General features: G+C 33.5%; 2 protein-coding genes across 3 annotated transcripts; one reads left to right on the top strand and one right to left on the bottom strand.

Annotated features, from left to right (window-relative positions):
* The first annotated feature begins 3,389 nt into the window (after positions 1-3,389).
* On the top strand, positions 3,390-3,905 carry LOC149527789 (secreted RxLR effector protein 161-like). Its single transcript, XM_089782637.1, has one exon. It carries the CDS (start codon positions 3,390-3,392, stop codon positions 3,903-3,905), a length of 516 nt encoding a protein of 171 aa, XP_089638763.1.
* A 713-nt stretch (positions 3,906-4,618) lies between these two features.
* On the bottom strand, positions 4,619-10,149 carry LOC110416180 (uncharacterized). 2 transcript variants are annotated; one of them, XM_021428071.2, is made up of 15 exons: positions 10,084-10,146; positions 9,891-9,997; positions 8,900-8,973; positions 8,670-8,747; positions 8,075-8,150; positions 7,707-7,771; positions 7,162-7,263; positions 6,857-6,946; positions 6,712-6,786; positions 6,545-6,577; positions 6,365-6,445; positions 6,010-6,069; positions 5,765-5,833; positions 5,293-5,337; positions 4,619-5,192 (listed from the first exon to the last, which is right to left on the bottom strand). In XM_021428071.2, the coding sequence occupies exons 2-15, from the start codon at positions 9,931-9,933 to the stop codon at positions 5,001-5,003; spliced, it is 1,083 nt and encodes a 360-aa protein (XP_021283746.1). In that variant the 5' UTR covers positions 9,934-9,997; positions 10,084-10,146; the 3' UTR covers positions 4,619-5,000. The 2 variants fall into 2 exon arrangements, with proteins under 2 accessions (XP_021283746.1, XP_021283738.1); XM_021428063.2 differs by having other exon boundaries at positions 9,891-10,149.
* Positions 10,150-15,735: the final 5,586 nt, after the last annotated feature.

Genomic DNA, 15,735 nt, shown 5'->3' with positions numbered 1-15,735 from the left:
ATTGTGATACCCAACATCCTACATTTGCTGTGAATATGATTGTTAAGACCTATACAATAATCCAAGTTCACCACTACTAGCAACTTGAGCTCAAATTTTTAATGGCCACGTGGTTTAGGTTCAAAAAGTTGCTAGGCCAATAGTTGGATTTGGGTCGTTACAATATGACACAATGCTTAATGAGGATTTGAATCTAGGTGATAAGTACATGATTGGATATTGAGCATTCTTGATGAGTTGAGATGAGAATGATAGTTGTGGTACTTCAACAGCAAATCTTAAAGCGTAAATATGGTGAACTATATGATTTGAAGTTTAAGTGAGATTTTGACTTTTGATGGTATATTTTGATATTTATATGTGAGGATTTGATGTTATATGAACGGTCAAGGTTGTGGAAGAGATTTTTAATAGGATTAGGCCATAAAAGAAATAATTTTCCCTAGTCTGAACTTTGGAAGTCGATCCCTGTGCATAGAGAATCGATCCTGTGAAATACAAAGTAGGGGGAGTCCAAGTTCTAATTAATCATAGCAAGAAAACATAGAGGAAATACCAACGTACTTGTCCAAGATTGACTATGGAGCCTCTATAGTCAATCTTGAGAACGAAAATCAACCAAAGGAAGTAGGTGGACATCTACTTGTGATAAGGCAAGCCAACTCCACAATAGCTTAACTAAAACAACACAATGAAGAGATTGCCAAAAGATTTAGGGCTCTTTCTTTCATTCAAAGTGCTGTGTCAGACTCTGTATTCACCAGGATAATGGCTCGTGAAAATGTTAAGGATGAATGGGATAAGTTGCAAAAGGAATTCCATGGGAGTGATAGGACTCGGTAAATATAGATGCCCAATCTATTGAGAGAGTTCAAAGTTTTGAAGATGAAAGACAATGAAAGTATAAAAGAGTATTTTGATAAAGTAATGAAAGTGGTGAATCAATTAAGGCTAATTGGGGAAAACCTTCCTAAGAAAGGATTGTGAACAAAGTTCGGATAAGTTTACCAAAAAAATATGAAGCAAAGATATCCTCGCATGAGGATTCAAAAGATGTTTCTCCACTTTCTATTACAAAGCTTGTTAATGCCTTTCAAGCACAAGAGCAGAGGCGAGCACTAAGGCAAAAAGACTCAGTAGAAGGAGCTATAATGGCAAGATTGAAAGGGAACTATAGCAGTGCAAACACTTACAAGTACAAGATCCATTTCTAATGTTATGTATGTACCTGAAGCATCTCAAAATTTATTGAGTGTAACGCAATTAATAGAAAATGATTATGCCTTATTGTTCAAAGATAGAGCCTGCATTGTGTTTGATAATTCTAATAAAGAATTGTTCACTATTGAAATGTGAAACAAATGGTTGCCTTTGGATTGGATGAAGGTAAAGCATAAAGCTTTCCAATGCATGTCTATTGATTTTGGACTATGGCACCATAGATTAGAACACGTGAATTGCAAGTCCTTGTTACAAATGGCATTTGGTAGTATGGTTGAACGACTCCCTATTTTATCACATACTAATCAAATCCATGGCACTTGTCAATATGGCAAGCATAGTCGTGACCATTTCCTAAAGCAAGTAATTGGAAAGCTACTCAAAAGTTTCAATTGGTGCACTCTGATGTTGGTGGCCTATGAAAACAGAATCATTGAATGGTACTGTCTATTACTTGATTTTTATTAATAACATTACTGGTTCGGTTGGATTTTCTTCTTAAGGTACAAATCTGATGTGTTTAACCAGTTTGTCAAGTATGTTGCATTAGTGGACATTGATACTGGTAAGAAGATAATGAAACTTCGGACAGACAATGGTGGAGAGTTTAATTCCACTGAGTTCAAGGATTTCATAGCTTTTAAAGGGATAAAGCATCAGCTGACTGTGCCTCACACTTCCCAACAAAATGTAGTGTGTGAGCACCAGAACAGAACAATTGTTGAGATGACACATTACCTATTGTTTGAGAAAGGTTTACGCAAGAATTTCTGGGCTGAAGCTGCAAATGTGTCTATGTACTTGCTCAACCTTCTTCTAACAAAGGCACTAGAGGCTAAGAGTCCTTATGAAGTCTAGCATGGCGTGAAACCATCTGTTGCACATTTAAAAGTTTTTGGGTGCATTTGCTATGTTAAAGTTTCATATGAGAAAAAGGCCAAGCTCGATCTTAATCTCAAGTGGCCATTCACATAGGCTATAGTGACTAATCTAAAGGGTATCGAGTGTATGATTTGAAGACTTAGAAAGGTTATGTGAGCAGAGATATGAAATTCAGTGAAGGGCTTAAGTGGAATTGGGAGACTGAGTTAATTGAAAATTCTGATTCTGTTAACATCATTAGTGATATGAATGTTGCTGAAAATGATGAAAGTTTCGCTGTCAAAGGCACTAGATCATTGCGAGAAATTTACAGTAGATGTAATGTGGCACTGTTAAAACCATCTGACGCATTAGAAGCTTTGAAAGATGTGAAATAGAAACATGCAATGCAAACTGAAATGGAGATGATAAAAAAGAATGAAACTTGGCTTTTGATTGATAAACCACCAGATCAGAAAGTCATTGGAGTAAAATGGGGGTTCAAAACTAAACTAAATGCTAATGATTTAGTGAACAAACTAAAAGTTAAGCTTGTAGCCAAGAGATATTCTCAGGTGCAGGGTCTGGATTTCATGGAGACATTTGCTCCTGTTGCAAGGCATAATACGATATGATTTTTGACAGCTTTGGCAACACAAGCAAGCTAGAAACTTTGGCATCTTTATGTGAAGTCTGCCTTCTTAAATGGAGTTATAATGGAGGATTACTTTGAGCAACTTGAAGGTTTTGTTGAAGAAAGAAATGAAAACAAGGTTTGCAGGTTAGTTAAAGCACTCTATGGTCTTAAACAGGCACCTAGAGCCTAGTATGAGAGAGTTGATGGGTACTTGTGTTCTCTAGGTTTCAACCGTAGTGAGAATAAAGCCACTTTATATATCAAACTCTAAAATGGAAAAGTGCAGCTCATCGTATCCTTGTATGTTGACGACTTGTTGATTACAGGCCCTGATAATGATTTCCTCAAGGAATTCAAAGCTCAAATGAAGGCTGAATTTGGCATGACTGATCTGGGGGAAATGCCATATTTTCTAGGCATGGAGTTCAAGCAAATGGATGATCAGATTGTAATTCATCAAAGTAAGTATGCTCAAGACTTACTTAAGAAGTTTAACATGAGTTTCTGCAAACCAGCCCCAACGCCTTTAGCTGTTGGATGCAAACTCAGCAAAGATGATGGTGAAATCAAGATTGATGCAACAATCAACGAGAGCATGATAGGATGCCTGCTTTATTTATCAGCCTCCAGGCCTGATATTATGTATGCAACCAGCTAGCTATCTCGATATATGCAGGACCCTTCAGTTTTGCACATGAAAGCTGCAAAGAGAATTCTGAGGTACATTAAAGGCACTTCAACTTTTAGACTCAAATTTGTGAGGCAAGATAGCAGTTGTTTGCAAGGTCATTGTGATAGTGACTGGCCTGGGAGCATGGAGGATTCAAAGAGCACCTCAGGCTACTGTTTTTCCTTTGGTGGTGTAATTTTTTCTTGGAACTCAGAAACAGGAGGTGGTATAGCTCACTCATCTATAGAGGCAGAGTATATTGTTGCTTCTTCAGCAACGAATCATGCTCTATGGCTTAGGAAATTGCTTATGGACCTAGGTTTCAAGAAATATGTTGGTACTGTTTTTGGGGTTGATAATTTATCAGCAATTGCAATAGCAAGGAACCCAGTTCAACATGGGAGGACTAAGCACATTCAGGCGAGATTTCATTCTATTAGGGAGGCAGTGCAGAATGGTGAGATTGTAATCAAACACTGCAGTACAAATGAGCAGACAACTGATATTTTCACTTAAGAACTAGGGAAAAGACAAGTTCAACTATTTAAAAGCCAAGCTGGGAATAAGTGAGATAAATTCCAAGGAGGTGTGTTCTATCTGTGCAATAATGGAGAAAAGCGCAAAATGGTTTTAAATAGGAAGTGTCTTCATCAAAATATCTTTTATATATTTTTTTAAGTTTTTTGGTGCATGAACAGACTTGTCCACATGTTTTTATTTTATTTGCTCGTTCTACCGAGATGTCAGCCAGTAGTGGTGCTGTGCGCCTACTATTTTGTTATTTGTTGGTTTTGTCCTTTGTTACGCTACGCTGGCTTTGTTTTATTCTTTGTTGTGCTGACATTTTCATTCTCTCTCATGTTTATTAAATACCGACGATTGAGAAAATGAATAGATGAAGCCTTTGTTCCCCTTTTTATCTGCTTTGTTGTGTTTTTCTCAATATTTTTGCAATAATATTTGTAACTTGAAAAACAATCAAGAACAAACTCCATATACGTAAATATACACAACTATACTTCCCGAACACTACAGTACGGGGTTTTTTCTAGTTTAATTTAATTAAAAGGTCAATTGCTTGTTTACGACTGTTTCAATATTATCCAATCCTCTCCACCACCGTTGAAACAATTTAAAAAAAAAAAAGAATTAAGATGAAAATAAATCATCATTTATGTGACTCTGTATACTACGACTGTAAACGACAAAAATAAGAATCAATATACAGGGCAAAACTTCCAATTATAAGCATTTTATAATAGAAGAGTTTTCTTTTATTCCCGGGGAAGCAGAAATTAGCAGAGCGAATAATCTAATCGACTTACAGATATATATACCTTTCCAGTTCCCCGTCCGGAACCTACTACTCATACATATCAAAAAGAACTTCCAACTTCTAACAGTGAACATTGAACACCTGGAAAGAATTATATTACCCCTTATCACAATCATCATCTCTACAAAATTCAGCACCCACTCCAATTTAACTTTTGGCTTGGGCACTACCCTATAATCTCTGTTGGAGGGACTACGACACCCTTGAGAACAGTTCTCCTCAAACATAAAATTATAATCAAGCAGAAATTTAAATATTTTTTAAATGTAAGAGCTTTACGGTTGCTGCCTACTTGATCGCATCTGTTGTGGCACAGCATTTGTTGCACTGCGTGTTCTTGTGAGAAAAGAAGCATTCGCGCCTGAAAACATCATCCCAAAGAAACCAGAACTTGACGACCCATTAGTTTTGTCTTCTGAGGTGCGACTCCCATTGGCAAGCTCATGGCCACTTGATTCACTTACTTCCTGACACCACATATGTAACCATTGAGACCAAAAGGATGCATTTGAAAAAATAACAGGAGAAACCAACTGTTAGAGAGAGAGAGGACACAAAAAGGCTAACCTTGAGGCCTGAGGCAGAGACAGCATTTCTTGGAGACCTCTTAACCTGCCAGAAACCCAGAAGTCAAATCAAAGAGAAGGGTCTTAATAAAAAGGGACCAAAATATTTTGGACCAAGTATTTGGATTGAAAACATTATTTCTTCTTTATGTTGGTTCTAAGGACCAGTTGGCTTAGCAAATAAGTCTCAAACAGAGTAACAAAAATAAAATAAAATAAAATAAATAATCCCATGGAACCAAATTTCTACATGCATGCAAGATAAACACGACAAAAATCATTAACAATCTAGTGTAAAAATTGATAAATTATGTGTCATGGTTCAGTTATGACATAAGAAACGCCAGAAAACAGAATCCCCAATCCTTCATCCTTTCTTTCTTTTACCACCCTTCCCCTTCCTTTTCCAAACTAATTTTAAGTAATTTTCTCTTCTTTTAATTCAAATTCAGGACTCTGTAAAGTCAACTAACCTTATGAGTTCCATTTGAATCAGAAGGAGACGACGATTCTGCTGGTAAAATGGGAGGCAAAGACCCAGTCTGCTTAAACACAAAGAAAAGACTTATCAAAACACATAACAGGCAGTTTCAACGACTTGCTTATTATCTTCAGCATAAGGAATCATGAACTAAAGTTTAGCCCAAGAGCTTCATTATTTAGTTTCCGACCAAGTAATCATCATCAGATCATGCATTAAACAGAGATAAAATCTAACCCTTGATGGGCTTTTCATTGGTGCTTCAAGAGCTGGCATGGAAGAACTAGCTGGTGAAGCCTGCAAGATTGAAAGAACAGTCAGCAAGATGAAACAGCAGCATAGCAAATAAGTTGAAAGCAAGCATCTAAAGTATGAGGCTCTAGAAAACACAACAGTAGAACAATAATTCTGATCAAGAGTGATTTAAAAGAAAAATAATCATCTTCTCATGGTTTGATTTTGCGCAAAGTGCCACAATCCATTGATAAGCAGAATGAATTCTTGACAAATAGACACCAGTGAAAGAGGGATATAGTGGAAAACATTTAGTACATTGCATATCAGATATGTAACATAATAGGAAAAAACACACCTGAATACGATCAGTGGATCTATTCTGTTCCATGGTATGGGCATAATCACACAACCAGTTTAGTCCTTCATTTGTGATATCCTATGTAGATGATAAAAAACCATACAAATTAACAAAAGCAATAAAAAGAAATCACTTGAACATCACACTGTATATTTATGTTGTTAATATAAGAAATACCTGCTTCCCTTCAATTCTGTTAATCTTACTTTCCTGAGACAACCACCCCCACCCCCCACATCAAACAAAAAAAAAAAGAAAACAGAAGGTAGTCTTAGTTTCACATCCAGAAAGCATACCAACAACCACAGCAAAATGTAGAAAATCAATCCTTAAAAAATGCCTACCAGAGTTTGGACTACAAAACGAACAGATTGAACATTGCTGTTGAGCATCTTTGATTTATCTTGTAGCAGAGAAACCTATACAACTCAATCAATATCAGTGAAGAACAAAGAAACCTTAAGTTACTACTACAATCTTCAATCTCACCTCATCTTGTGTGGAAGCAGTAATATCTGCAATTTCATCCATATGATTATCCACACCATCAATCCTTGAGGATAGATGCCGTCTGGTAGTCTGGAAGGGAACAAGAAAGAGTTAAAAAAGGAAGAGGAACAAGAGAGTTCAGTCAATTTACTAGATAAAAAACTGACATGAAGTATAAAGCCCAAAAACATGTAGCTTATTCCTTAAAACTTCCATACGGTGTGGCCATTCAGGGATTTAGGCAGTCTATCATATCATATAAAATTAAAAAAAAAAAAAGTTATGCCAGTAAAAGAAAGACTTGCCGAGATTGACGAGTAAACACTTTCAAGCTGCTTGGCTATGGCATCACGCGCATCAGATAAACTACGCCTTGTTGCAAACATCATATCAGGAAGTCTCCAACCCTGAAACCATTCAAAGAATATAAGATTACAACTCTAGTTAAGACTAAAGAAAAACTTTTGAAGCAAAAAATATAAAAGTAAGCTATGGCATCAACATTTGCAGTACAGAGGAGAAACATTTTGTGTTCAGGAGGCAGGTGGGAATATGGGTAGAGCAGCAATTCCTGCTTGTGTCTTCTAAAATATACAATTTACTAATCACTAAACTGAAATAACAAGAAATTAATATTCTAAACTGCGCATTTACATATTTATCTACCAAGTACTTCCAACAGTTCTCTAGAAAATATTTTGCACTCTTAAAGTGCAAAACTTCACTGCTGACAAATAATTTGTCAAATTCAAATTATGTGGCTCAATTATCAGAAAAATTTAACCATCTTAAGTTGTTTCATGTATAACCTACGCACATTCATACACTCAAAAGAATAAAACATCATTACCTTCCACCAAACATAACCATATCCAACTACTACAACAACAATGATTATGCCGTATTTGCTAGTACCTGCGGGCAAAAACATTCCAAATTAATGCTCAGGAACGGGCAAGTTATCATGTCTCCAAAATAAATAAGAAAAGTAAGATAACAGTATTTTGAAAACTGATGTGTGTTATAGAAAAGAAAGAAAGAAAGTATTGGCAGCTAATTAAGAAAAGGGATCCTTATATCCATAACACTTGCGCATATTGTACTACAAATTGGCATAATTTTACCAAAAATTATAGTTAGAATGAGAGTCATATAGAGCAAGATTAACAGCATCAAATTTTTTCCCTACAAATGTCAAAGAATGTAAACAACCATAACCTGTTCCACGTCCAGTTACAATTGTAATTGGTCTGTTTGACGCCAAGATTTGCAGCTCCTGCCTTAGGCTGTTAACCTGTAAAAGTAAACAAGTTTGAACATTTATAATTATACAAATTTAAATAGACAAGCTTATCAAGACAATAGGAAGCCATCATTACTGAAGCAATAACCACACTGAAAGGTTGACGAATGCTTAACACATATATATTGCTCAAGAAAGTAACAGAAACATGAAAATATACAGTAAAATCAAATAATGCACACAAACTTAATCTGCAAATTTGTCAGATCACATGCTAGCATTTTTTCAGGATTTAAGTGAATATAAAAATTTATAGGTAAAATTGTCATGCAGCCATCAACTCCTTAATTACCACTATTTCAAAATGTCACAACAAATTAATCTTTAAGCATATGCAACCTACTTACCATCACTTAAGAAAAAGTGTCAAATTTTTATTTACAATGATCAAGAACCCATAACAATCAAACAAGCAGAAATAGTTCCAAATATCAGAAACAATTGCCATTATGCCAGATAATTAGATTTTAATTCTGCACTCATAATGGAGATAGAAGATCAAATACAAACCTGGGCCATCAAATAATCATTGCGTGGCTTGTTTATAGATGGAGTGGAATCATCATGTTTAAGTTGCCGAAAAACAAGCTGCCGCAGAAGACAAATTGTTACTAAGTCAGCAAGAAAGTAAATGCACCATCATCTCAAATTCCCATATGTTAAGGGACACAAAAAAAAAAGAAAAACAAAAAGAAAGTCTTTGCTTTTAGTCATGGCTCAGAAAAGTGGGAAAAAAATACCTTGAAAGCACCAGAGACAAAATCAGAAACATTTGGCATGTGTCCTTCTTTTGCAATAATCGAGCCAACAATACCTAAAAGACAAACAGTAGCTAATTTGGTTAGAAAAGCATTCTTTCTAATGGCTGAGGCATAGCCAAATTGGTAGCCACAGTACTCCTCCAAAGGGGAATCAACATTAAAATAATATGTTCAAATATTAACACTCTATGTTTGAACACAATCATCAATCCCATGATTCATTTTGAAACCCAAAAAGAAAAGCTACATCAAAGTTAAACTTGGCAATGCAAGCCTTCTTTATTTTCTTAACAGCGAAGTAATGATCAAGCGCATGAGCTTACTATCCTAGATCAGAATAGGATCACCTTTTTTCACCCCTCATATCCTTCACACAATAGGATTAGCAAGGTCATTGCTATAAGCTACATACACAATAGCTTCATATTAGACAAACTTAAACGTCCATTGAATATCGCTCCAGCCCATTAGCCAGCATAATTTACAGTGATCCTTTGTGTTTCTAACAATATCCTTCAAATGGACCATCTTCCGATAGCTAAATCAACATTCTGTTTTTCCATTCCAGTTCCAGTCACACAGCTATAACCTCGGTCGCCATTACACTATCCAAACAAGCACTAAATCATAGCATTGCAAGGTGCCAGCTGAACCACAACACCCCGCCCCCCACAAAACTCAACCCTAAACTCCTCTAAAATCCTAAGCAATTGCCAACGCAGCACCAAACTAGCACACATTCCTACGAATTCCACAACCAATCAAAGCACCAGATAACATAAGTCCCAACAACTAAAACCTACTCCAAATCCAGGGTTTCCCTAAAATCCAAAAGCTAGTTTCACTCACCCAAACAAAAAAAAAATCGATTTAGGACAAAATCACATTAGGTAAAAACCAAACAACATCTGATTCTTAAGCCAAAAAACAAAGAGTGGAAAAATCGGAAAAGAGCTAAGATTCTACGGACCTGCACCGACGAGGATAGTTAACTTGCCAAGAGGAAGAGCCATGGCGGTCTACGGTTGGAACGTATATTCGTACGTTGTGAGCGTATATACGGGATTGCAGAGACCGCTAAAGTAACATGAGACAAAAAGATTGTAGAAGAAGAAATAAATCTCCTTTTTATTATAAAGTAGTATTAGTATTTTCTTAGTTACCGTAGGATTTCTGGACTCTTTCTGGCGTGGTTCAGCTGGGGTTTTAGTGACGGGAAAACTGGGAATCCAAGACCATGGTTAATTAGTGAGCAACGCGACAACCCTATTTGATGGTAATACTATTTGCCACGTTTGTTGGTTAATTCGATAAAGGCCCTTGACTTTTTGTTAAATCACGAAAAGAGCACCCTCGATTGTCAAAACGAATATTCCACCATTGTTCTGTTTTCATAATTACGAATTTGTCCTTCCATTGATTTTTTCCTCCTTTCGTTTTTTTTTTTCTTTGTTATTTTGTTTTCGTTTTCTGTAAAGTCTGAATAAGGATTATTTTTTAACAAAATAAGGATAATTTTTAATAGGCACAATCTCTAAAAAAACCTTAAATTATTGAAAAAAATTCAAGTAAAATTTTATGCTTTTATTACGTTTAATCAAGCCGTTATATTTTTATTTTAAGTCAATTAACCATTTATATTTTTATTTTGAGTCTAATAAACCCTTTATGATTAATGATTGACTTAATTAAAATATTATTTATTACTCTATACTGTGTTATGTTAACTTAGTATAAAAATATACTAAAATTGACGATGACGTGACATATTGAAATATCATAATTAATAATGACGTGACATGTTAATTTGACATAATAATATAATCATGTGGTATTTTTCATCTTTCACATCAACATCATTTCAGTATTATGTAAATATAATATGACAAGTGATATTTTGATTAATGACAAATAGTTAATAATTAATCACAAAAGTTTATTTGACTTAAAATAAAAGTATAAGGACTTTATTAATCACAATAAAAGAATAAGAATTTATTTAAATTTTTTAAAATAGTTTATAAGGTTATTTGAGTATTATACCTTTCTAATACATATGAGCAAATCGAAATGTGAAAAATTATTATTTAAAATAAACATTACTTGAAATAAATAGGTGCATTCCATTGCATCTACTCATTCAAGTCTTTGAATTACTTTTTAATTGTTAAAGAAAAGAAAAATATAACGTTACAAGTTCTTAAATATGGTTTTTTTTTTCTTTTATGAATTTGGCTGGAATTAACAATGGAAATATGCATCAATATGTACACAAGAAATGGTACATCAAGTTAAGTTTGCAAGGTCTAAATTAGACTTGACAATTTTGTATATAACACGACAATACGACACGAATTTAAATGGATTTAGATTTAAGATAATTGTATTTTGTGTATTAATCATATCAAACCGGTTTAACCATTTAAGACTTGTTTAAGACATAATTAATTAATCGTATTATCGTTCATTCATATTAATCTTGATCTGGTTTTTATCTATTTATTTAGTCGTATTCATGTATCGGGTAGATATGTTTAGTATATAACTAAAACTCGTTTATTAATCCATATACATTGTAATATGTTTTTGATAATTGAGATTTATTGATTTTGAATATTATAATATTTGATAAATATTATGATATTTATAATTTCAAACATGTTAATTGATTAATTAATTAATTTCAAATATTATAACAAATATATTTTCATTAACATTTCATCACATACTTACTAATCCATTTAATCATTATTGATGAATTCAAGAAAAAAAATACTAACTAAAGTACTATGATTTTAACCTTGAGAGGTCTTTTAGAATGCGAAACCTGGCATTGCAAATTGGTTGATGAATGGGGGGCAATTTAGGGTTTTAAAGAGGAGGCCGTTCTGCTTTGGTAATTTGGGCAAACCCATAGGCATTTTAGATTTTTTGAATAATATCAATGGGTGTTTTGGGAATTTCATTTTTTTCAAGAAGTCTTTGTGGGTTCTGTCTGACCTTTTTCTCAAATGGTCCCTTAGGGTTTCTTCTTTTTCATTTTTCTCTTTCGCTTTAGGTTTTCTTGACATTTTGGGTTGTTTGCCTTCTTTGCTCCTTGATGGCATTGAGGTTTTTAGGTTAGTTCATGTAATCATGGTTTGAATTCATTGGCTTTTTTTGGTTTTTCTTTGTGCTCTTTGCGTTTTGGATTGTGTTGGCTCTTTCTGTTTAATTCTAGTAGATTTTTTGGGTTGTTTGGTTTTGTTCTCTTTCTTATATGTTTGTTTTGTTCGATCGATTCTTTCGTTCTTTTTTCTCTTTGTAGATTTTTTTATGTTTCTGTTCTATTTTTTGTACATTTTTTAATGAATTTGTATATATAGGTCTTCATGCAATTAGGTGTTATTGTTGGAGTTTGATGTTTTCTTTAATAGTCAGTAGTCAACTCTTTCATTTTTTTTCTCTTTGTAGCTATTTTGTTAAGGTGCCTTCAGATTGGTTACTTTTTTTTTCCATATAGAGTTATTTAATTACATTTTGAGTATTAAGTTGGTTAAGTTTTTGAGATTTAAGTTTGCAATTAAGTGTTTTTAGTTATTTTTCTTAGTTTAGTTTAAATCATGATAAGTTGTTTTAATTTAAGTTGTTTTATTTTAGTTTTATGTTGAATTACTTTTAATTTAGTTTATTTTTTATTTAGTTTTATGCTTTTGTAGGCGTGCAATTAAAATGGCTTCAATTAGTCAAAAAAAAGTGCATGAATAGCCAAGTATTTTTCTCGTACATGTTTCAGTATTTTGAACATAACTCTCATTTTATAAGTTTAATATATTAGATTCTTCAGCCATTGGAAAGATAAGAGATATAATTGAGTCAGCTTATCAAAGCCATCAACAACCGGTCACAGAGACATTGAAACCAATCCCCAAAGAGAAGGAAAGGAGCAATGCAATGCAATTACTTTGAGGAGTGGTAAACAGGTTAATGAGGTAAAAGCAAGAATGTGGTAGATAATAAAGATAAAGTTGATCAAGAGGATACTTCTAGTAATCAAGTTCAAGTTGATGGAGCTAAGCAAGAGGAAGAAGTATCCATATTACCACAAGTCAAGCCATATATGCCTCTCATTCTTTTTCCTCTAGCATTAAAGCAAAAGAAATTGGACAAGCAATTTGAGATGTTTTTGAATGTCTTCAAGCAACTTCACATTAACATTCCTTTTGTAGATGCTTTGGCACAAATACCTTTTTACGTCAAGTTCTTTAAAGAGATCATGTTCAAAAAAAATTGAAAAATTTGAGATAGTTGCACTTACTAAGGAGTGTAATGTTATAATCCAAAATAAGCTTCCACTAAAGCTTAAAGATCTAGAAAAAACGTTGTATTTGAATATTACAAATATAAAGCTCTACATAAGTCCTAGAATGATAATGTGTTTAAGGTGATTTAAGCCACATTAATATCCTTTATCCTACCTTGACTCTAGCCATACATTACAAGCTTTATAAAATCCTATTAATCCTTGATTTAGTATTATTCTACATAAGTGCGGAGAGAGATGAAAGGCAAACATATGAAGTTCTAGTATTAATTTGAAATTTTATCCTATGGATGCCGTTTTCACCATTACATGGTCGTGGCACTCCCAATCATTTAAAGATGCTTTAGGAGTCTATGAGGCTCATGGTTGCAGCCATCATTGCCCATGGCCACTATCATCGACAAGGAACTATAAAAAAATAAAACAAAGGCCAGTGGCCGTAGCCACTTATCACCATGGTTGTAGCCTTTAACAAGAAGTTGAAATTTAGGTGCCCTTGAACTTGTAATTGGACACAAATTTAAGCTCTATTTAATCTCCTCTCAAAAGCATGTTTAAGAAATAATTAAGGTTTTTTTGAAGAAATGAGGCATCGAAGCTAGTAAGAAAGTAAGGAAACTAAAGAAGATTGTAGATCGAAGACTTGATAAATATTGGAGTTCTTTCTTTTCTTGTTATTGTTATATTTTCTTGTTTAGTTTTGATGGTTAAATTTCTTTTTTAGATGATGTTTTTAGGAATTATGTTGAACTAAGTTTTTAATCTAGAATCACAATTGAACCTAATGTGTAGTCTAAATTTTTAATATTCTTTCTTCCTTATGATTAATAATGTTTGAGTTGTTTATTTCAATCATGTTCTCAATGCATCCGATTGATTGATCATTAATTAGATTGATTTGAAATCCTAAACGGAACTGGATGAAGGAGTTTAGAGTAAGTCATAGATGCAATAGCATATGTTCAATATCAATGCATGAGATGATTAATTTGATTTCCGTGTAAGGTAGGAATACACTTACATGTCATATGTAATCATAATTAGAGTCTAAATTTAATGAGTCTTTCTTGATATCAATTTACATAGGAATATAGTAAATTGGTTAAAGAAGATATTTTTGTAAAAACATCAAAAGAGACTTATAAATGAATTAGTTAAGAACTCAGGCTTATCTAGTAAGTAAAGAGGGAATAGAACAGATTCAGATGAAACATTGAGGAGATATTGTGGTTTTAGACTATGGGTTGATTGATTAATTAGTTAAATTGATATTATTGCTCTCAATTTTAGTTTTAGTTGATTTAATTTTCAGCAGTTTTAAAATTTGGTTGTTTAAATAAGATTGAGTTGTTTTAATTTTAGTACTTAGAAAAAAGATTTGGGCAATTCTCCATGGGAATGAATTTTACTTTTTATTATATTGCGTGTTAATAATACGTGCACTTGCATGGTAAATCCGACAACATGTACATTATAACATGTCAAAATTAGGATCTTTATAATAATGGAATGCCACATAGACATGTGGATTATTGTGATGGATTATGTCATAGAGAAATATAATGATGCTAAGATTTTCATAAAGAATGCACCATAATAATTGTAATGTGCCATGTTTTTACCATGCCATATAATTTTAAAGACGGTTTTGCCATGCCATATTATTTTAAGGATGCTTTTTCTCTTGTCATGTAGATTGAAGGGCACTTTCATCATTAAATGTGGCATGTAGATTTAAAGGCACTTTCATCATTTAATGTGGCGTGTAGATTTAAGGCCACTTTCATCAATTAACATCCCTTATAGTTCCAAAGCTACTTTCGTGATTTAGTATACCTTGTAGCTTTAGGGATATTTCAATGATTTTGTATGTCTTTGTAGATTTTGCTTGTTGTTAGGATTTTCAATCATTTTAATAACTATGTAGTTATTTCTTTATTCTTTCACGACATGTTTTATTTCAGTCTTTACATGAATATGTTTGCTTCATATTAATGATCAATAGACTACTAAAAGCTGTTAGGTTACTTGTGTTTTTTTAGATACATGCGTAATAGCAAAGGACATTAACTGTTCATGATTACATGAGACACTAAGGAAAGGAAAGGTGTGTTTTCGGATATTTATCCTTAATCAAGTTTATCCATAGTGTAATAGTAAAGGCTAAAAGCCATTAGTGAAGCTTAAATTCGCCTTCCTGCTCTTTCCTTCTTTTGCTATTCTAAGTTTTGTCATCCTCTACTAGTTAAGGGAAAGCAATCTTGATGCAAACCAATTTAAAGCTATTTTAAATTCAAAGTGACCAGATCTTAAACTTTTTATATATGTTGCTTCATGTGGATAACGTCTTAGCCAATTGTCAAAATGGCATTTAGATATGGCAATGGGTTCCTAAGTAGGTGAATCGAGATAAGGAAAGGAAATAAAGCTAGATTTACACAAAGTCATCCACACAATGGCAAGGAAGAAAGGCTATGGAAAGAATAAGAATGTCAAGGTGATTGAGAAACAA

This window comes from Theobroma umbraticum, unplaced genomic scaffold (genome assembly GCF_002168275.2).
Source record: "Theobroma umbraticum cultivar Fairchild unplaced genomic scaffold, ASM216827v3 scaffold_30.0, whole genome shotgun sequence".
Lineage (NCBI taxonomy): Eukaryota > Viridiplantae > Streptophyta > Magnoliopsida > Malvales > Malvaceae > Theobroma > Theobroma umbraticum.
The sequence above is the reverse complement of the archived record's forward strand: the minus strand, read 5'-3'. Positions and strand labels throughout refer to the sequence as shown.

Excerpts from the sequence above, each read along its gene's own strand:
- LOC149527789 (XM_089782637.1), top strand. The coding sequence starts at position 3,390 with ATGCAGGACCCTTCAGTTTTGCACATGAAAGCTGCAAAGAGAATTCTG.
- LOC110416180 (XM_021428063.2), bottom strand. The coding sequence starts at position 9,933 with ATGGCTCTTCCTCTTGGCAAGTTAACTATCCTCGTCGGTGCAG. Across the intron at positions 6,947-7,161 it reads GTGTTTACTCGTCAATCTCG|ACTACCAGACGGCATCTATC; the intron begins GCAAGTCTTTCT and ends GTTCCCTTCCAG. Across the intron at positions 6,070-6,364 it reads GATCCACTGATCGTATTCAG|GCTTCACCAGCTAGTTCTTC; the intron begins GTGTGTTTTTTC and ends TCAATCTTGCAG.